Source organism: Musa acuminata, chromosome BXJ1-7 (assembly GCF_036884655.1).
Source record: "Musa acuminata AAA Group cultivar baxijiao chromosome BXJ1-7, Cavendish_Baxijiao_AAA, whole genome shotgun sequence".
In the NCBI taxonomy this organism is placed as follows: Eukaryota; Viridiplantae; Streptophyta; class Magnoliopsida; order Zingiberales; family Musaceae; genus Musa; species Musa acuminata.
Window position 1 is genome coordinate 36,502,306 of NC_088333.1, and position 22,523 is coordinate 36,524,828.

At 34.6% G+C, this 22,523-nt stretch overlaps 2 protein-coding genes across 3 annotated transcripts; one reads left to right on the plus strand and one right to left on the minus strand.

Moving 5' to 3' along the window:
• Positions 1 to 3,814: 3,814 nt before the first annotated feature.
• On the plus strand, positions 3,815 to 10,432 carry LOC103975085 (alpha-humulene synthase-like). 2 transcript variants are annotated; one of them, XR_010515173.1, is made up of 10 exons: positions 3,815 to 3,975; positions 4,134 to 4,392; positions 5,230 to 5,602; positions 5,759 to 5,977; positions 6,128 to 6,263; positions 6,454 to 6,702; positions 7,172 to 7,342; positions 8,311 to 8,598; positions 9,175 to 9,310; positions 9,505 to 10,432. XR_010515173.1 is itself a non-coding variant. In XM_065192665.1 (7 exons), exons 1-7 carry the CDS (start codon positions 3,847 to 3,849, stop codon positions 7,463 to 7,465), a joined length of 1,659 nt encoding a protein of 552 aa, XP_065048737.1. In that variant the 5' UTR covers positions 3,815 to 3,846; the 3' UTR covers positions 7,466 to 7,587. The 2 variants fall into 2 exon arrangements, 1 of the variants encoding a protein (XP_065048737.1); XM_065192665.1 differs by lacking the exons at positions 8,311 to 8,598; positions 9,175 to 9,310; positions 9,505 to 10,432 and having other exon boundaries at positions 7,172 to 7,587.
• A 6,991-nt stretch (positions 10,433 to 17,423) lies between these two features.
• Positions 17,424 to 22,523, minus strand: LOC135679184 (casein kinase 1-like). Its single transcript, XM_065192666.1, has 10 exons — positions 21,879 to 22,523; positions 21,737 to 21,777; positions 21,010 to 21,079; positions 20,778 to 20,926; positions 20,557 to 20,652; positions 19,085 to 19,155; positions 18,162 to 18,223; positions 18,021 to 18,084; positions 17,843 to 17,927; positions 17,424 to 17,719 (listed from the first exon to the last, which is right to left on the minus strand). Exons 1-10 carry the CDS (start codon positions 21,952 to 21,954, stop codon positions 17,564 to 17,566), a joined length of 870 nt encoding a protein of 289 aa, XP_065048738.1. The 5' UTR covers positions 21,955 to 22,523; the 3' UTR covers positions 17,424 to 17,563.

Here is a 22,523-nt window from a genome sequence, read left to right on the forward strand (position 1 = left end):
ATATCTTCAATATCCACAATCTTAGATGTACCACTGTTTCCCATTCTAACATTACCAAAATCACCAGCAGTGTAAGATCTAAAGAAATCACCATGAGAAGTAACACGAAATGAAGCACCAGAGTCAATTACCTAATTACTGTCCTGAGCTACAAGACTAACACAACCTTCATCACAAACAATAGTGATATTACCTTCAGCAGCAACTGTATTGGTCTCTTTCTCATTTTTCTTCATTTCATTCTGTTCTCACTTCTAAAACCTATACTCTTTCTTTATGTGACCTGGCATTGGATCTTCCTCTATATCCATGTGGATTTCTACTATGACTTCTTCCACGTCTTTCTTGTTTTTCAGTAACAAATGCCCCAGAAGAAGATTCACCATGTTCTTTCCTTCTGGCATCTTAATTTAGCAAATTATCTTTAACCATATCTATAGTTAGAGTTCCCTCTGGTGTGGAGTTGCAAATAGTCACCACATACGTTTCCCAACTTTCTGGTAAAGAGCTGAGAAGTAATAATCCTTGTATCTCATCATCTATATTCATTTTCATAGCAACCAACTTGTTTGCAAGACTCTGAAATAGGCTTATGTGCTCAACAATGTTACCACCATCCTTATACTTCAAATTTGCAAACCTTCTGAGGAGAAAAATTCTATTTCCCACTGTCTTTTTCGCAAAGAGATTTTCTAACATTTGTCAAACAACATCAGCTCTGGTTTCATCTGAAATATGCTCATGCAAGTTTATATCCAACCATCTTCTAATATAGGCAATGACTTTTCTATATTGAACTTCTCATTCTTTATCGTCCATAGTAGAAGGTTTATCTTTAACCTTGATAGGCTTATACAAATCTTTGTAATATAGCAAACCTTCCATCAGACGCCTCCAAGTAGAATAATTTGATAAGTTCAATTTAATCATACCACCTGCCTGCTCCATTTCAATCACATAAGAAAAATTAGCACCAAACAACCTGTTGCTCTGATACCACTTATGGGGAAAAAACTTGTTAAAGCGGAATATTCTTTTCCCTCTTTGTGTATCAAAATGGGTTCCTCATCAAAATATCAACTTGATATCCAAATGAAAATATCAACCAGCACAACATAAACAATAGAGCAAATAATCAATCACACAGTAAGACCAAATATTTTAATGTGAAAAACCCAATGTGGGAAAAATCATAGGACCGTAGTCCACCTCAAACTTCCACTATCAATAGTAATGATAACATATTTACATCGATATTCTCTAGAATAATCAGAGAATCACAATAACATCAAGATCATAGATCTCCTCGTAAGAGAATTCTAAGTCTCACAAAGTGGATATAACAAAAAAGTATCTTAGAGAGGGTAAAATATAGATTACACTGTTAGGATTGTAGAGTTTGCTACGAGGATTCTTCACATAAAATTTGGGCCCAAACTGACAACGTTTGACCACCGATCGTCAAGCAGAAAACTCAAATACTTTACTTTCTCTCTTTGTTTCTCTCTCTCTTTTCTCTGCACGCCGCCGCACTACACATACACCTGCACACATGCGCACGCTGCACGATGCACTCTAATTTTGTTACCCTCATCTTTTGTCCCTTTTGTCCTTTCTTTCGATTTCGGTTTAATAGGCCCAATTGCCCAAGCCCGCCCACATATAGGCTGAACCAACATGTCTCCCCGGTAACATGTTCATTTCCTTAAGTAGCTGAATTTGTATGTTTTATCCTGATAATTGTATTTTTACCTTGTCTGACAGATAATTTGGACTTTGTTGTCACCATTTATTTCAATCCAACTTGGCAGTACTATATCTACACGTATCAAAGACAGTTTTGATGATCAAAGAATGGAAATATTTTAGCGCCGACATAAAAAAAGACTATTTTTTAGTCACCAAACCATAATATAGCTGACATCATTATTACAACAAGGCGGAAAACCTCATAAAATCTAACTCCCAAGAGATCACTACTCTTGAAGCCAAGGATGCCTCTCTTTCCCTCTCTCAGGAAGGGTCTAAACTCACTTTACTATGTAATAAGCGCATAATCCTAAACAGACAACTTCGTTACTCAACTCTAAATTTTTCATAAAATATTCAACCTCAAGGAGATGAGGAATTCTATCCACGATAAAATTTTCAACCTCAAGAAGGAGAGGAACTCTATCCACCATATTATTAACCATGACTGGAATGAAGTCAAACACTGATTCTCTCTTCTTTTGCTTCTTGTTGGTACACCAACCTTTGGACTTCTATTAACACGTCTGTCCTCTCTAATGGCAGACTTGTCCTAATATCCAAGTATTTTCTCTACTAATCATATCAGCCTTCATAAACCATTCTCATTGGATGAGATTATTGTTGCTCCCAACCAATAGGCCTCACCAAAAGTCTCGGACCAAACAGTTTCATTGTCAAATTTTAGTTCTAGAATGAATTAAAAGTCCTGATTCATTAGGCATTATCTAGCTTTCACAATGATTACTACATTTCACCCCGTTGGGAGAAAACCCTCATTCCCAAAAATATCAATGCCACCATGATCATAGATCATAGACCCTTCACCATGATAATAGATCATGGATTAGCAATTCTTGAAGCCCTAAATTTTACAGAGGAGGAGGGCTTAAGCAAGATATGGCTATGCTCCGATTCAGTTGTCTTCGATAATACTACCCTTCGGATGAGGCTGAAGGTTGTTGAGATCAGGTTCATCCCCCACACAACTCAACACTTCTGCTCACAATCATCTTTTCTTGGAAGGCTGATGCGACAGCCTTGCCTAGCAGCTGTAACTCTCTTTCTTGAAGCGCTAATTCATTTCCTCTTTCAGAAAAAAAAACAAAACTGCAGCTGTAGCTGACATTAAGTCCAAACTGTAGCTGTAGCAGACATATAGAGAGTGATAGATTTATTTCTTTATAGAGCCTGACCCTATGGATTGCGAACAAGACCAGGCTGTTGCCACTGAAACACCTTCTCTAGAATGAACCCTTTTGTGTTTTATTTTTTCGTTATATTATGTGGTGTTATTTTTTTAATTAATTATTTTATATACCCTTGCATGCGGCGCATTGTGATTAAATATACAAATAACTATGTCAGGGGACAAAATCCTGACATTGAACATGGCAATTGGTGTGGCGACAGCATCTTTGTGGGAGGGAAGCCATCTAGAGAAGTCACGAGGCACGAAGAGAAACTTACTTGGTGATTGATGCGAATAAAACGAGAATTATTTTTTGAACTAATCAAAGTGGAGGTTTAATGGTTGAATAAAGATGAAACATCCCAAAATGGACCAACTCATATGAGTGGATCACTCCCACAAGAACATGTAGATAGATTTTGAAAGAAATTTAGCCCTTTAAATTAAAAGAGAGTTCGATTGATACACACATGGAAGAAATGTTGAAAGTTCAACTATATTTATAGTTTGAGAGTGAGTAGACGGATGAGTTTGACACTATTTAGAGTTTGTAACAAAACTTAAGTTAATATACGATTATATACATGATTTATAGTTTCCATTACGAGAGTGAGAGCAAGGATGATGGATGCAAAACTAATTGTATCTCGTCTTTTTCCTATATTATTGGATTCAAAACTAATCATACCACTTGCAAGATATTCTGTCGGACGTCAATTAAAGATGATGGATAAGCTAAAACATAAGGCAAGCAAACAGGAGCGTACAGTCCCTGATGGCCCATTCGTTATCTTCTTCTCATAAAACGTGTTACTTACGGAACCAAACCAGATTCGAGACTCTATAAATTGCTACACAAGGCTGCAGGCTCTCGCCATCCTCTCATCACTTGCATCCAGATCAGAATGGAGAACATGATTTCGCAGCCACACTTTCCAGGTGATGAAGTGGTGATTCGCAAGTCTGCAAGCTACCATCCCACCGTTTGGGGTGATTACTTTATCTTACAGGCCCAGTCCTCCCCCGGTACACAGGCATGTATATACACATATATCTCACTTATGTTCTAAGTTTTAAGCAAGAAACTCTCCGAGAACGAATGGTGTTAATGTTTCATTAACATGAAAATTGTGCGGTTGCTACTGTCTTTTGGTTTTGTTGGTTGAACAATTAATTGCTATGGAGGATGCAGGAGTGCGATACAAGGATGCAAGAGAGAGCTGCAGAACTGATGGAGCAGGTAAGAAGCATGTTCAAGGACACTACCGACATCTTGCAAACTATGGACTTGGTCGATTCAATCCAGCTTCTTGGATTGAGTTATCACTTCGACAAAGAAATAAGTGAAGCATTAAAACGAGTCCATGATGCCGATTTGAACTGTCATGGTCTCTACGAGACTGCTCTCCGGTTTCGCCTGCTGAGACAACAAGGGTATCATGTGACCCCTGGTAATATGCTCTGACGTTTCCTTGGAGTAGATGTATTTGTATGTTTTCTCTATAATTTTGTGTTCGCCATGTGTTTAATTCAAGCATAGAAATATTATGTTTGCAGAAGTAAATCGATTTGTTTATTAGATATGATGAAGGATTTTTGTTTTAGGAGAACAACTTAATCAGCCCATCAAAAAAGAAGTCACTGACAAATCCAATCCGATGGCTTCTAACAACATATATATACATATATATATATATGTATATATATTTGTATATATATATATATATGTATATATATATATATATCTATGTATATGTATATATATGTATGTATATGTATATATACATATATATATGTATATATATATGTATATGTATATATATATGTATATATATGTATATGTATATATATATATGTATATATATATGTATATGTATATATATATGTATATATATATGTATATGTATATATATATGTATATATATATATGTATGTATATATATATATGTATGTATATATATGTATGTATATATATATATGTATGTATATATATGTATATATATATATACATCATCTATAATTGTTGCTGCCTTACTAGTATAGTAACTGTTTTCCTTTTCATGACCTTGCAATCAGATAATACGCATTTGTCACTGAAAGTTCCTATTGAAACCATCTTTGGCGTATACCATGATTTATATTTGACCTATATTTGAAATATTATAGAGATAAAATTACTATGTTTGATTTCAAGAGAATCAAAGGGTCATTTTTTGTGAAATTGTTACAATAAAGTAAATAAAATAAAACCACTTTATGTGTTTTCTCAAAACTTTATGAATCAACAGATGTTTTTAACAAGTTCAAAGATGAGGAAGGAAATTTATTGTCCACCATGAAGGATGATCCAAAGGGACTTTTAAGCTTATACAATGCGGCTTATCTACGGATACATGAGGAGACCATACTCAATGAAGCTATTTCTTTTACAAGGGACCAGCTTGCGTCCATGTTAAGTGATCTCACACCACCATTAGCAACGCAAGTGAGACTCTTCCTTGAGAGTCCTCTCTGTAGAAGAATGAAAAGGCTCTTGGCACGAAATTACATCTCCATCTACCAAGAGTGTGCGACACAAAATGATGCCTTACTAGAGCTGGCAAAGCTTGACCTCAATCTACTGCAATGTCTTCATCGCGACGAGATTAAGAGCATCTCCATGTAAGTTCTTTCCCACAGTTAGATTGATTGAGAGTTCAGGTTGAGTACACTTGAATACGTAGAACACTGTTATTGTAGAAAAGTTTGATTGTGTTCATCTTTTTTTATCGATGTTTGGATTGGCAACAACATTGTGGTTTGTGGATTGCATTGAAGATGGTGGAATGATTTATTCCTCACCAAAAATCTAAGTTTTGCACGAGATCGGGTGGTGGAATGTTATTATTGGATACTTGCGGTGTACTTTGAACCTCACTATTCTCGTGCACGAGTGATTACCACCAAGGTGATGGCCATGACTTCTATCTTGGATGATATCTATGATCTCTATAGCACATTGGAGGAGAGTCAACTACTCACTCAAGCAATTCAAAGGTTTGGATATCTCTTGTTATTGGATAGCGTTTTTTGTTTTATTATTGTCGGGAATGAGATATCTTATCTCAATTGATTAGAACAGCGGGTGCCATGACAGATATGGCATAATAGTTTGATTCTTTGTGGATAAAGCTAATTCATATGTAGGTGGGATGCCAAGGCTGTTCATCAGCTACCAGAGTATATGAAGGGCTATTTTCTAAACCTAATCCATACCTTTGAGGAATTCGAAAATTTGCTAGCACCCAGTGAGAAGTATCGTTTATTTTATCTTAAGGAAGCGGTAATTTTTTTTATTTTAATGGATTTCAATTTAGACTAATGTAATGAATTAATATTTGGTAAACAAGAAAAATCTGATTGCACATTTCATTTTTTATCTACTCTACAAATTCCAAGTCGTGCTATACTTCAAGTGTTTTTTGGCTTCTTATTTCTTACACAATATCACCGTTTCCTCACCTTTATCATAGATGAAAGGTTTATCAAGATCCTATCTCGAGGAAAACAAATGGGCTGTCAAACAGTATGTGCCAAAATTAGAAGAACATCTGCAAATCTCGCTCATCAGTTCAGCCTATCCTATGCTTGTTTGTGCTTGTTTTGTTGGAATGGGGGAAGTAGCAACAAAGGAGGCATTCGAGTGGGTTGCTAGTTTCCCTAAGATCGTCAAGGCTTCTGCATTAATTGCTCGTATCGTCAATGACTTCGTTTCACATGAGGTAACTTATTATTAATTTTGAATTTTGAAAACCTTATTTAACATACTTATTGATCTTACAAAATAAAATATATAATATTTTCTTATATAAACACCACAAAATTTAAAGAGAAAAAATTCTGAAACAAAACAAAGAACTATAATTTTTAGGAGTTTATTAAACGACAGTTTGCAACCTGATGTTATGTACGGTAGACAATGTAAAACTTAATAATATAATCACAGGAAAGGATAATATAAAGATTGGAAGGGAGAAGAGGTAAAACTAAATAATATAACTTTATTTGAACTAACCTATAATTATGCACTAACCTATAGTTTTATTTGAACTCCTAATCCTACAAAACTCCATGCATGAGGATATTGCTCCCAAGACAAAATGATTTCAACTCCAGAAGATACTGCAAATCTAAGTTTATTACTTTCAAATATTTAGAGTTCCATGCTTTTTTATGTTGTGAAACTTGCAGCTGGAGCAAACCAGGGAACATGTTGCCTCCACAATCCAATGCTACATGAAAGAGTTTGGTACAAATGAGCATGTGGCATGCGAGAATCTCCAAGTTTTGGTTGAAGACGCATGGAAAGATGTAAACGAAGAGTGCCTCAATCCGACTGCAGTATCCATGCCTTTGCTTGAAAGGATAGTCAATTTTCTATGCCTATTTAATGATATTTACAAGGATATTGATGGATACACCAACTCGTCTACTTATACTAGAGACAATATTTCTTTGTTACTGGTGCATCCTATTGAGATTTGATCATGTACTCCTATCAATCCTATGGTCTGAATCTCGATCAGCAAAATGATCGATAGTATTGTTATTGTTAAAGATATTAAAGTATTGTTGGAAGAGTCAGTAAATTTAAGTTTCTTGTGTTAGCCAATAAATCATTAGGAAAGTCTATCTATATTAGTTTGCTATAGGATCTCTTGTTTAAGGAATGTATGGATATAAATCCATATTTAATAGTTTGAATTGCAATATGTTAATTTATTCTAAAATATATTTAAGCCTTTGGAAACTGAAGGCTGCAGTAAAATGAACACACACACACACACACACACACATATATATATATATATATATATATATATATATATATATATATTCAAGGATGAAGCAGAGGTGTGATGCAAGGATGAAATAAAGAGCCGAAGAGCTGAGGGGGCAAGTAAAGAGCATGTTCAATGATACTACTGATCGGCTGCAGACCATGGAACTGATTGATTCAATCCAGCTTCTTGGATTGGATTATCACTTTCAAAAGGGAATAATCGAAGCATTAAGTCAAATCCATGATGCTGATATTGACAACAAGGATATTATGTGTCCCCAAGTAATATGCTTAATTCCTTCAAATAAAGCAGTATTTGTAGGTGTGGTCCAAAACAATACGATCTTTTTTTTTATCATCTTTTATTTAATTCAATCATAGATGTTGACAGTACCAAAAATATTTTCTTTGGTAAAATAAACATAAAAATCACTCACAAAAGTCATTATTTTGATTATCACATAATCATTTAGAACAGCGAATTTATTTTGATAATATGGCTTTATGTTTTTTTTTTCTCAAAACAAAAAATATTTTGTTTTTCTGCAGATGCCTTTAACAAGTTCAAAGCTGAGGGAGCGAGTTTCATGTCTACGTTGGGCAGTGATGTGAAGGGACTACTAAGCTTGTACAACGCAGCCTATCTTGGGATTCATGGTGAGATCATTCTTGATGAAGCCATCTTAAACCACCATTAACAACGCAAGTGTCTCTCCACCTCGAGACAACTCTCTGTAGAAGAATGATGCCAAGAAGATGCCACCCAGGAGCTTGCAAAGTTGGACTACAATTTGTTGTAGTCTCTTCATCACGAGGAACTTGAGAACATCACCAAGTAAGCTCCTCCTCACTTCTGAATTCCTTGGAGCCATATTTCTTCTGGATTTTCATAAAGAAAAAAGATACAATCAAATTGCAAATGTAAACAAGTGCAGGCTAATTGCTGAGATTGGTTCCTCCTCCCACCAAACTTAAATTGATATGTAATGCTATTTTGATTTGTGAACGGTGGTGGAATGAATTAGCCCTCTCAAAAAATCTTAGTTTTGCTCGAGATCGATTGGTGGAATGCTACTTCTCGATCCTGGGAGTATACTTTGAACCCTGCTATTCTCGTGCACGAGTGATAATAACCAAAGTGATTGCCCTTACTTTAATTTTGGATGACATATATGATGTTTATAGGACATTGGAGGAGAGTCAACGACTAACTGAGGCAATTCAAAGGTTCGTAAATCTCATATACATGGACTATCATGGCTCAACAGATGATAACAAAAAGTGTCACTAATAATATCATATAATGAAATAAAATATCACATAATAGTTTTAGTCATTGCGTATAGCAAAATAACAACATGTATGTTTATGTTCTATTTTTTTAAAGATGGTGAAACTAATACATATGCAGATGGGACGGGAAGGTTGTTCATCAATTACCAGAGTAGATGAAGGATTATTATCTAAAGTTAATCCACACCTTTGAAGAGTTTGAAGATTTATTGGCTTTCGGTGAGAAATATCACATAACATATCTCAAGGAAGCGGTGAGTGATGAGATTAAAAGGTTCTTCTTATTTTCACTTTTATTAATTAGCATTACATAAGCAATAAACAAATCCACTAATGGCCAATACAAAGAATAAGCATTTCAGATGCGATATTATTGAACTTAGATTGTCCAACTCGTAGATGCTACTCATACAATACGAATATTAAGAAATGGTTTTGTTTTACTTAGGTACAGATGAAAGATTTATCTAAAGCTTATTTTGAGGAATCCAAATGGAGAGATCAACATTACGTGCCAACTTTGGAAGAACATCTACGTGTTTCTCTAATCAGTGCAGCGTATCCTATGCTCGAATGTGCTTCTTTTGTTGGAATGGGAGAAATAGCAACTAAGGAGGCATTTGAGTGGATTACTAGTTTCCCAAAGATTATCCGAGCTTCTGCAATAATTTGTCGTATCATGGATGACATTACTTCACAATCTACTCTATTTTTATCATATAAACATTGTTCTTAATATATTACCAAATATAGTACAAACGAAAAATCTCATCTGTAGATTCCTAAATTCCTCTCATCTACAACTTGTTATCGATAGTAGTCTAATAATTTGTTTTAATATGAGGAACATGTAAATCCTGAAAAGATCCCTCAGAATTCAATTTGTAGATCATTCATTTTCTTTTTTCATGAAATTTGCAGTTGGAACAAACTAGGGCACATGTTGCCTCCACAATCCAATGCTACATGAAAGAGCACGGAACAAATGTGCAAGTGGCTTGTCAGAAGCTCCAAGATCTAGTTGAAGATGCATGGAAGGATATAAATGAAGAGTGCCTCAATCCAACTCTATTCCCCATTGCTTTACTTGAAAGGACTGTTAATTTTTCACGAATGGTGGAAAATATATATAAGCAAGTCGATGGATACACCAACTCCTCTACGAAGATGAAGTACTTTATCTCTTTGTTACTCGTACTTCCTATTCCAATTTGATTGTATGAGGATGCTTACTCCTTTTATTAATCCTTTATCCTGAAATATATTTAAGCTTTTATAAACTAAAAGCTGCACGTGTAATGAATGTTTACTGTAATGGCGGGAAGATCAAACCAATATTATCCATGGAGAAATAAATGCTTGCTTAATAGTTCAAAGCAATTTGCAAGTTGTTGGTTAAGTCTCGTTGGTTTAGCTAAATGATAATTACTCTATTTAAGTTCGTGTTGACCTAGTGCTTGCCCACTTGAGAAAGGCTCTTGAAGTTGTTGTGTCGGATAGAGTTGAAATTGTAACGTGAGATAGGAAATTGAATGGATTTGGTTCAATTGAATTGAATCACTATTTTGATCCAATTTGATAGGCACAAGTGAAATTGGGCCCATGTATTTTGTAAAATTGAAATTGTTGTTCATATCCAATACTCTAGTCATGCTTCTTATAAAAAAGATTTCGTTAAATATCAAAATTTTTAGAATGATTATGAGGAGGTCAAGCATATCATTAATCAGTCTTTGAAATTTTTGTTTAGTCCTTTTGATGCCCTTGTCTTGTTTTCTCAAAACCTTGGTGGGGTTAGGGGTGAGATTTCTTATCGGAACAAATATTATTTGGGTGGACTTGGATCTCTCCTGTTTACCACGCCAGAGATTGTGTCCCTCAAGAGGGATGAGGCCAATTCTTCTTTGAGTCAAAACCAGCATCTCCTTCTATTTGTCTTACCCAAATAGTATGGAACTCTTCTTAGGCAGATTAACACTAAATAGAGGGACAATTTTACGTATTATCACAACCTTATTTCTATTTGTAGATGGAATAATTTCATTAGTCATATTTTAGAGATGCTTTTTTTCTCTTTTCATCAATTTTTGAAATGATTCTCATTTTATGTCTCTTGGTATTTCTTCCAGGCCTTCCCTTAATGTGCTTTTCAATAGTGATAGAAATTCCATTATTAAATCCTTTTCTATGGATGAAATTTTTGGGGTCTTAAGAGATCTATTGACAAGGGTAAAAGAAGGTTTTTTACTATCAAGTTTTATAAAAAAAATGAGAAATAATCATTAAGGATTTTGTATCTATGGCTATTAAATGATTTCATGATTGGACTTTTCTCTACATGAAATTAAGTATTCCAAACATATTTCTTTATTTAATGTGAACTATCGTATCTTTGTTAAAGTCCCTGCCAACTGTTTGAAAACTATTCTCCCTTCTATGATTTATATGGAATAGTTTGTTTCTGTGATAATGTTCTTATGTCTCAGGAGCTTGCCACTCTTTTTTTTATTCTAAAGGTCATAACCCTTATATCATGACAAAAATTGATTTGGAGAAAACTTTTGAGAAGGTCATAACCCTTATATCATGATAAGAAGTTTGTCATCTCTTATATGTTGACTATCACTTTTATGTTTCAAGGCTAACATTTTCGAAAGACTAGCTAGACTTGGAAGTTTTTTTTATCTTCAATTAAGCATCTTAGATTTGGGTACATTATGTTGCTTGGGAGTGGTAACAGGATTGTGAACACGAATGATAGTTGGGTTTTAAATTTTTCGTTTTGTAGTTATTAAACAATAACTTTATGTTCATTCTATTCGAATTTGATCGTGTTACCATGCACTCATATAACTTTCATCAATCATATTATCTAATATGAAAAGTAAAATGAGAATATTCAAGATTTTTTTTAAAATTTTACTGAAAATATTTTAGATTCCTAAGTATGTTTGAGGAGTTTAAAGTGATATATGAATTTAGGGTGACAAATCACTCAGTAAATTGACTAGCAAATAATGCTCGGACTCATAAGGTGGATGGTTTTTGGAGGGAGGGAGGACTTCCCTTCTGATCTTACTACTTTTCCTCTGATGCTAAGGATAATAATTGTAACCATTTTTTGAAACAATATAGTTTCTAATTTTTCTGGAAAAACATATTATGTATATTAAAGTGCAATGTGATACCCATGGGAAGCTCTAGCTAGTGAAATCTATGCAAGTCGTGTTGTTATAGAGGCTCTACATTTACGTATATACATATGTTTCTTGCTTAATGGTTCAAAATAATTCGTGCAGCGTTTATTTAAGATTATATATCCTGAGTTACCACTCTTTTTCAGATACCATTGTCCACTAATTATTTGAACCCAATATTGCATTGAAATAGATCTGCAAGTGAGGAAAGGAGACAGATATGGCAATGAGACAAGTGGCATGAGAAAATACATGTACAACCAAATAGTTACTAAGATCAGAAGAAGAAGAAGAAGAAGAAGAAGAGTTTTCCTTGCCAAATATACATGTTCAACAGCAACATCTTTGTGAGAGGGAAGCCATAGAGAGAGGTCACGAGTCACGAACAAAATTTTTCCTGGTGATTGATGCGAATAAAAAATAATTATTTTTTGACAAAATGGCACACGCTTTTGGATTTGCCCATGCTCAAAATAAATTGTCAATAGCATTTTATTGGACGTGAATTAGATAATTTGAGATGCAAGCATATGTCACAGCAGACAACCTTCTATGTTGATCCTGATGCCAGATTTGACAGCCATGCAATAATAACATAATTACGGCAATTGCTCAACCCCTATAAACACCGAACCATGAGGGCTTCCTCTCTCTCACAATTCCACAAGTTGTGAAAATGCAATGTGCACAACTTGCTAGCTGAGCAAATTCTGTGCATCTATTAAAATCAAACATAATTCGGCCTATCTGCAAGAAGTGGGCCGATTGCTTCATATGGTCGGGAATACCTGCATTTGTTTTATCATTCTACGCTGCAAATTGACGCAGGACAATCATGCATGGATGAAGGAAATATCAAGAGACATACGGGAGCCGATAAAGAGCATGCTGCAGAACTACAGTGTTTAATGCAGACCATGCAATTGATCGATGCCATCCAAATCTTGGAGTGGACTATCATTTTGAGAAAGAGATAAGCCAAGCATTAAGAAAAGTTTATGATGCAGATTTTAACACCCATTGTCTCTACGAGGCCGCTCTTCAATATCGACTACTTAGACAACATGGATATAACATATCTCCAGGTAGTGTTCTTCAATCTTTGAGAGTGTAAGAACATATAAGCACTGAACAGTCCTATATGATGAAAGAAATCAATGTCACGTTAGACTAGCTTTAGTTACATTTGGTTTGGCAATCCAAAATGAAGTTTGACGCCGGATCGATTAATCATTTTGATGACAAGATCTGCAAAATTGACTTAAAGAGGCTTGAGCAACTATTGTTACTAAATAGTTCGTGGTAGACAAGATTTCTGTTATAATTCACCAAATAGTCTGTGGTAGACGTGAATACACAGCTTCGTACTGCAGATGCTTTTAACAAGTTTAAAGATGAGGCAGGAAGTTTCATGTCTGACTTGAAGGGTGATGTGGAGGGACTATTAAGTTTATACAACGCAGCCTACCTTGGAACACATGGAGAGACAATACTTGACGAAGTCATTTCTTTCACAAGACGTATACTTACCTCTATGTTAAGTGATCGATGAAAGTGTGTCTTTCCCTTGAGACACCTCTATTTCGAAGTACGAGAAGGCTCTTGACAAGAAACTACTTCTCCATCTACCAAGAGGATGCAGCACAAAATGATGTGTTATTAGAGCTTGCGCCAAGCTAGATTCCAATCTAGTCCAATCGCTTCATCGCGAGGAGCTTAAAAGCCTCTCCATGTAAGTTTTTTCTCTTTTCTAATACTGTCTCTGGTTTATTCTAGTAATTAATGCAAAATCATCAACTCATACTTGATATGGACTTGTATTTAGAGAAACCAAATAGTCGTTATCATCATCCGTAGCGAACTTGCAACAAAAATGAGAGATATTTTTTGTTATCATAGGGTTAACTCATCAACATTTTAAGTCCATCATGTTGATAATTAATTAGTCATTTTAGTGAACATTTCACTCATATTGTATTTATTTGGAGAGAGATTAGCCCTTTTAATTGAGTAGTTTTTTTTTTTTTGTTCAGGTCGACAGTGATTTCCTTGTAATTTTACAGTTTAGCTAATATAATTTTACTTATTAAAAAAAAGTCATTTTAGTGAACAAGTGGTGTGGTTTGAGATGATGAAATATTGGTACTCGCAAATTTTACCAAAACCTGAATACAACTAGCCATACATATGTCAAATTCTATCACAAAACCCCTAATTTAAATGACTATGATAGATTTCCTTATCCCACAAGTTAAATAGGATTAGTAACACAAGTTATTGAATCGAGGATTGCCCTTTACAAAATGACAATGACTAAATAGTTAGCCGTGTCGGTGACGTTGCAGCTGGAGCAAGAAAGAGGACACACTGCTTCCACAGTAGAATGCTACATGAAAACAGTAAAGCACGGATGCAAATGAGGCATGCAAGAAGCTGCAGGTGTTGGTCCAAGATGCATGGAAGGATGTGAACAAGGAATGTCTCGATCCAACTGCAGTCCCCATGCCTTTTGCTCGGAAGATTAATTAACTTGTTACGATCCATGGCAGACGTATACAATTATAAATCGACTCATATACCCACTCCAACACTACCATGAAAGACCGTATCACTCTGTTACTTGTCCAACGCGTTGCTGTTTGATTGAAGTTGTACGTTCCTATGACTGCTATCCATACTAGAATTTTCTGCAGGAGTGAGTTACTGCTCGACGTCATTACGCTTAAGCACTTGCATACGAAATAAAGGTCTCTATATCAGTATCATTTTAGCGGCTCTGAGTAGCTGTAGCAAACAAAGCTTAATGCAAGATCTTGTAAACCATATTGCAGTCATAAAAATTGGAAGAATTTCTTCTTTCCTAAATGATCGAAGGTCGTTTTTGACGATTTATGTTCGAGATTAATCTTCTATGAATGTTTTGGAATTGTTTCATACACCCACTCTGACACCATATCACATTCTTCCTCGTCTAAAGAAATCTTTCCATCATTTCTTTGTAGACCATGTGTTGGGTCCAGCCCATAGGTGGGCTTGGACCATTTGATTTGGTATTTGAGCCCAAATCTGATTTATTAAAAAAAAAAAAATAGTGGCATGCACAACATAAGAAGGCTGCGAATAAAGGCGTGCTAACGATGGTAAATTTGGATGCACAGAAAATGAACCAAAGAGAGAAAATTAAGGTTACGAGGTTTTGCTAGATGATCAAACAGCTAAACTTTATCGATTTAAGTCCAAATTTTATATAAAAAATTTTGGCAATAAGCTCTATAATCTTAACATACCAATCTATGATTTATCGTATATGATATACATTTTTGTTATACCTAGTGAGACCTAAAATTTTTCTTTCATTGTGGTGATGATGTTATGTTATTGTTGAGTCAAGATCTATATTTTTTATGTTATTATGATCCTCTAATTATTTTGGATAAAACTTATTATAAACATATTATCAGTATTGGTGATAGTGAATATTTGAAGTGGACTACAGTCCTATGGATTTTCCCATATTGGGTTTTCTATGTAAAATTCAATGTCTCACTTTGTGATTGATTCATTGTTATATTGTTTATACTGCTCTGGTTAATATTTACTTTTGGTAATAAGTTGTTATTTTGATTAGGAATATATTTTGATAAAAAAGAGAGAAAAAAATTATTCTACTATAATAGTTTTTTCCAATAAGTGGTATTAGAGCATCATTTTTTTTTATGCTAATTTTTCTTGTGATTGAAATGAAAGAGTCAAGCGATATGATTAAATTAAACTCATCAAATTATTCTATTTAAATACGTATAATGAAAGATTTACTCTATTGTAAAGATTTGTATAAGTTCATTAAAGTTAAGAAAAACCTTCTACTATGGAAGATAAGGAATAAGAAGTTCAACATAGAAAAGTTATAGTCTATATTAGAAGATGGATGAATATAAATTTACATGAGTATATTTCTGATGAAATTAGAGCTGATATTGTTTGGTAAAAATTTAAAAAACTTTTTACGAAAAAGTTAATAGAAAATAGAATTTTTCTCCTCGTAAGGCTTGTCAATAAAGATGATAATAACATTGTTGAGTATATAAGTCTGTTTTAGAATCTTGCAAACAAGCCGGTTGCTATAAAAAATGAATATAGATAATAAGATACAAGGATTGTTACTTCTCAACCCTTTATCGGAAAGTTGAGAAACGTATGTGGTGATAATTTATAACTCCATGTCATGTGAGACTCTAAGTATAAAAATGGTTAAAGATAATTTACTAAATGAAGATGCTAGAAGGAAAGAATAAAGAGAATCTTCTTCTGGTATACTTGTTATTGAAAAACAAGAAAAACGTGAAAGAAATTATAGTAGAAATCTACGTGGTTATAGAGGAAGATCCAAATCTAGAAGATATATCAAGTGTTTTCACTGTAATAAGTTAGGTTACATAAAAAAAGAGTGTAGGTTTTAAAAACGAGAATAAAATAAAAAAAATGAAAAAGAGACCAATATAGTTGTCGTGAATGTGATATTAGATGGGCTTGGACTAATTGATTTGGACATTGAGTCCAAATCTAATTTATTAAAAAAAAAAAAGGAAATAATGGTTTGCATGATGTGAGAAGGGTGCGTACAGAGGTCAATGGTGAGAATTGTGGTAGCGCAAAAAATAACAAGAGAGAAGAGGAGAGAGAAATTAAGGTTTTGAAGCTTTTGCCAAATGATTAAGCAGTTAAATTTATCGGTTTTAGCTCAAATTTTATGTGAAAATCCTTGCAATAAGCTTTATAATATTAACGGTACATATTTACAGTTTATCTTCTTCAAGATACTTTTTTGCTATACCCACTTGATGAAACCTAAAATTTTTCTTTCATGAAATTCATCTATGGTAATGATAATATATTATTATTGAGCTAAGATCTGTGTTCTTGATGTTATTATGATCCTCTAGTTATTCTGGAGAAGACTTATTATAAATCTGTTATTATTATTAATGATAATGGAAGTTTAAAGTGGAGGTCATATGTTTTTTTTCGCATTTAGTTTTTTACGTAAAAATTTGATGTCTCACTTTCTAATTGATTTATTGTTCTACTCTTCGTGCTGCTCTGATTAATATTTATTTTTGATAAAAAAAAATTAATATTTTGATGAAAAACCCAATTTCATAAACAAAGATGAAAAAAAATATTTAGTTATAATAATTTTTCCCAGCATCATGTTGCTATGTTTGACGAAATTAAAGGCATCTATGCTTCCTAAATGAACAAAGCTTGCAACTTCATGTTGATGGTCTGTATTCACGGCTCATCTTCATGTCATGTCGTTCCATCAGGTCGAGTTGCAATCTTTTGGACTGCTTGGATGTGCGGTGGACATGAACTGCTGGAATAATCTGGCTTGTCCTCAAATCGCAATGATCGACAGTAATGGAAGTATGATACAAATTCTGATGGATATGACTTGCAAAGTGCCTGATTCACAAAAAAAGGTCCAAAAGTTTTCTCATTCGTCTTCCTTATTGTGCGAATAAAATATAGAAGATGCTGGATAATCAAGTTCTTCATCAAACAGATAAAAAGAAGATTCCGAGTTACCTCTACGGGAGTAAGCATTTTCTTTTCACTAATTCTATCATACTTCTGCTTTTTATTGCCAGCTTTAAGCCCTTGCAAAGGAAGGCTGAGGTAAAGAATGACCATCAGACATATTATGTTAAGTGTCATCAAATTCTATAAATGAAAGTAACAGACAGCACAACAAATTGATGCTAACCTTCCTCTTAAAAAATACATAAGAACATAGCCAAGAGATTCTAAATCATCTCGTCGGCTTTGCTCTGCATGTAGAAATGAAAATGTCAATATGAGTTAGCACAAGATGTATGATATGTGAAATTAGGTGGAAGAAACTCACCAACCCCAAGATGTGTATTAACACTTGCATAACGTGCTGTTCCTGTTAGGTTCTTATTCTCCCTGTAAAGATCATAACATCTTACATAATTAATAAGCAATAACCAATTGCTAAAGAACATTACATGTGTCCATAAAGATATGGAACGCAAGGACTCAAAAACTCAACTCCTGAATATGCATAAGAATCCCATTTTAGAAGTTGTAAATGATATCGAACACATTTGGCAGAAGAAAACAAGAAATAAAACAAGGGCAAGATAGAGAGAACCAAATTAACCACCTTAGCAAATTGGTTATAGAAAGATAGAAACGTCAAAGGTCTGAACTTTGAAGAACTACTCTGCCTTTAAAATATTCTGTCAATTTAATTATTAATAGCCAAAATTTTCTCTGTGTTATGCTTTCCAACTTCTATTGTCTCCTACAGTAAATTGTTTCCTTCCAAAATTAAATTCCATACAAAATGCAGATCCAAATTCATCACTTACTCTTGACTTAAATAATTCAGCAGTCCCATATTCATGACTCATCAGCACTTCATTCTTGTTCACAGTATTTACTTAAGATCAGTAACAAACTTAGAAGAATTTAAACTAATCTTAATTACTCTCTTTCCAATTTTCCCTTTTATCTTTCCTTTATGGGTTTGCATCTTGAGGTTAAAAACTGAATGATAAGAGAGATGCATATTTTAGATCATATAAAATCCTTTTCATTTCATGAGTAAGTGGTAACAAAAAGATCAATTACGAAAGGGAAAAAAAATAGTTTTCAAGGTTCTCTTATTTAAAATGCTATCCTGAAATTAGCCTTATTTTCACTACAGCAACAGTTAATTAAAAAACTACCATAAGTAGGCATGAGTTCTTTGCAGGCTGGTAAAGCTTTTATATTAACATGTCAGGACTAAGATATAATTACCTGTACGGCATGTGCTTATGAGTTTGAAGATCCCTATATTTCTTTGCAAGGCCATAGTCAATGATATAAACCTGAGAGTAAATAACAAATGTCAAACAAGAAAACAGAATGAAGAAGACAAAGAACACAGCATAAAACGCTGGGAGTACATGACTAAAGCCATTATTTCATAATTTGGTTTCTCAATCTCTACATAAATGATTGATGTGGTTGCTGTAATTTCAACTTGAGACAAACTAAAACAGATCCCTGCACCTCTATACTATTGCCACACTGGCATTAAAAGATCCCTGATAATGCCCCCATGCCAAAGTCCAAATACCCACTACTCAGACCTTTTGTGTTGTTGTTGACCAAAGCCTTGCCAGACTGTGATCAGTTTTAGGAACAACCAATAGCCTGAAATATCAGATACTATAAACATAATCTGCCTTATAGCGAAGCTATATATAAGCATAGCACCTAACAAACATAACCAACTACAGCATCGACTATGGATGCTTATTGGAATAATGATCTCCACTATATCGCAGTTCCTTTTTCTCTATCCATTAGTAGATGCAAGAGAATAAATGTCTGGGAATCAAGCCTGTTGGTTGGAAATGATATAGGACCTCTCCGATTCACAGTGGATCACTAGAACAAGGTGAGAAGAAAGGAATTGCTGTTGAGCAATACACGAAGGGATCCAATCCTATGGAGGATGATGCTACTGAGCATCTGTGTTCATCATCAAATCCATCATCATCATTTTGCCAACCATCACAGACCCAGCCCCTGGACTCCGATGAAAAAACAACCAACCAAAGATTAGTAATAAATGTGCTCATCAGGAACATCCAGGTTGCAGCAAATTAGGACACAGATCAATGGAATATGCTAAAGATTTTTTAAATAAAACAAATTATATATGCTAAATAAGTGCTTCGTCATTCAGATACCTAAAACTAAAGAACTATTCACTCCAAGTGAGTTGTTAAGAAAATCTTTACCTGTGTGTTCTGACTGTATACCTGGTTAGGGAAGTACTAGATATAAATAATCAAGTGAATGGTTAAATGCCATATAAGATGATGGTACAACTACAATCTGCACAGTAATTGGAGATTGTTTTCCTCGATCTTCATAACTTGCCTAATATGAAGTTGGATAGTATGGTATAACTGACATTCCATATTTTTGTATGCACCATATTGAGCATAGTGAGGAAACCACTGGTCAATCAATTGCCAATATCTTTGGTAAAAATGTTCTATCCTAACCTTCAGAAGCATGTAATATAACTTTTAGGTAAGCACAAGTTGCATTGCCATATTGCATGAACAAATTCAACACCTAACAAGAAAATAAAACATCATAGTATGATTTGAAGTCCAAAAGAACTATCATCACATATTCCTAGAACTAAGCCATCAATCTATCAGTCTGAAGGGCAATTAGTAACTGAAGTTTCCAGTAATTCAATAACATACCTGATTTGCTTTACGACCAAGGCCCATAAGAAAGTTATCTGGCTTTATATCACGGTGCAGAAACCCCTTTGAGTGTATATACTCAACTCGGTTAATCTTTAAAAAGATAAAAAACACAGGTATTATGACATTGCTAGAAAGTCCCATAAGAAAAGTATAAAAAAATTAGACGTTAGAAAGGTTAGAGCTACAGAAGACAGGTAACAACGTGGTGCACATACTAATTGATCAGCAAGCATTAGCACTGATTTCAGTGAAAACCTCCGGTTACAGTAGTTGAACAAGTCTTCAAGGCTAGGCCCAAGAAGATCAATGACCATGACATTGTATTCTCCTTCCACACCAAACCACTTTAGATGGGGAATTCCAGCTTGATTAAAACACAAAAATAAAATCATCAATGGCAATGTCCAATCAAACAAGATGAATCATAATTATAGATTAACAACTTACTTCCTCCTTGGAGATGAATATACAACTTTGACTCATAATGAAGTTGAGGATGCTTTGCCTTCACAGACTCCTGCCAATATTAAAGCATAAATGGTAAATTTTCAGATCTCATGTGTTATTAAATAGAATAGCAAAAGTAGATTGCTATAAAGACAAAACTAAAGTACAAGACTATGATCAAGATCATCAGAATCACAAATGAATACAGTACTGAAGCAAACTAGAAAATTTTAATGTACTTTCAGAAACAAAACAGAGTGGTCGGTGCAAGTTTAAAAACTTCCTAAAAGCTAAACCTGCAAACACATATTACACACCAAGGAACAAAATTCACATTAAACTGATCTCCATTGATTACTGAACAAGCAACCATTTCACTCATTAGATTTTCGGAGATGGGACCTAATACGTAACATCCAAGATCAATGGGCTTAATATCATGGAGGATGTAAAAGTTTCAAATATTATGCAACAATGTATACGTTTGTTGCAGGCATTGTGCCACCTTCACACCTTAATTTAATAGACTGTAACATGGTTTCAACTGGTAAACTTGCCAATGTAAACCTAGGGTAGAAGTCATACGTGGAAAACTTTGTAACTTCTCACATAAAAAAATTAGTGTTATCATCGATTCAAATTCAAGTTAAAAAAAAAAAAAATAGCCACATATGTCTAGATTTAAAATTTTGAATGTTTTGAATTCAAGCTAAGCAATGATACATACAAGCTTTACCGCCACTTCCTCTCCGCTTTGTATGTTGACACCTGAATCAAATAAACCAAGAAATATGGGGTGACCATAAGTAGAAGGCAAGGCATGAAAGGAATTTATAAATGATGCACACATATCCAAGAAAATAACATACCGAGATAAAGCTCTCCAAAAGAACCACTACCAATCTTTTTGCCAAGTTTAAATTTTCCGGCCACCACGTGCTCCATAGTTGAAGATCCAAGCCAAATTGACCCAGAATAATAAACTCAGAAAAGAATTCTCCTAATCACTGAAGTTATAAAAGAAAATCCTCCTTCTCTTTCCGCAAATCGCCAGTAATCCCCCTACAACTCACCTCCGCGACGAAATACAACCAGAACTATCTAATCCGCCAATCTAAACACCCCAGAATTCGTTATTCCAGGTCCCAAAAACCTACATTACAAGGAATCCGAGTCATCGGGTACCAAATCCTCTAACCAAAGGATCCAACCAAAAAAGCACTATTCCCTACAGCCCACCCAGTCGATGCAAATATCCAATCGCCCACAACTCCGATTGAAAACAATCAAATCACCAGCCTTCGACCACCAAATAGGAATCCTAGAAGATCTCACCGACAAGAGAGATCCAAGCACCGGTTCTCACGATCGGCGGCCGGCGATTCCAGCAAACGAATGGGCGGATCGAAGATCTGGAGGTCAAAAAAATTCGCCCAAATCTCCACGCAAATCCGTCCCGACGGAGAGCGAACGGGAAGCGAGCGGTACCGATCTCGATAAAGCCGGCGACACAA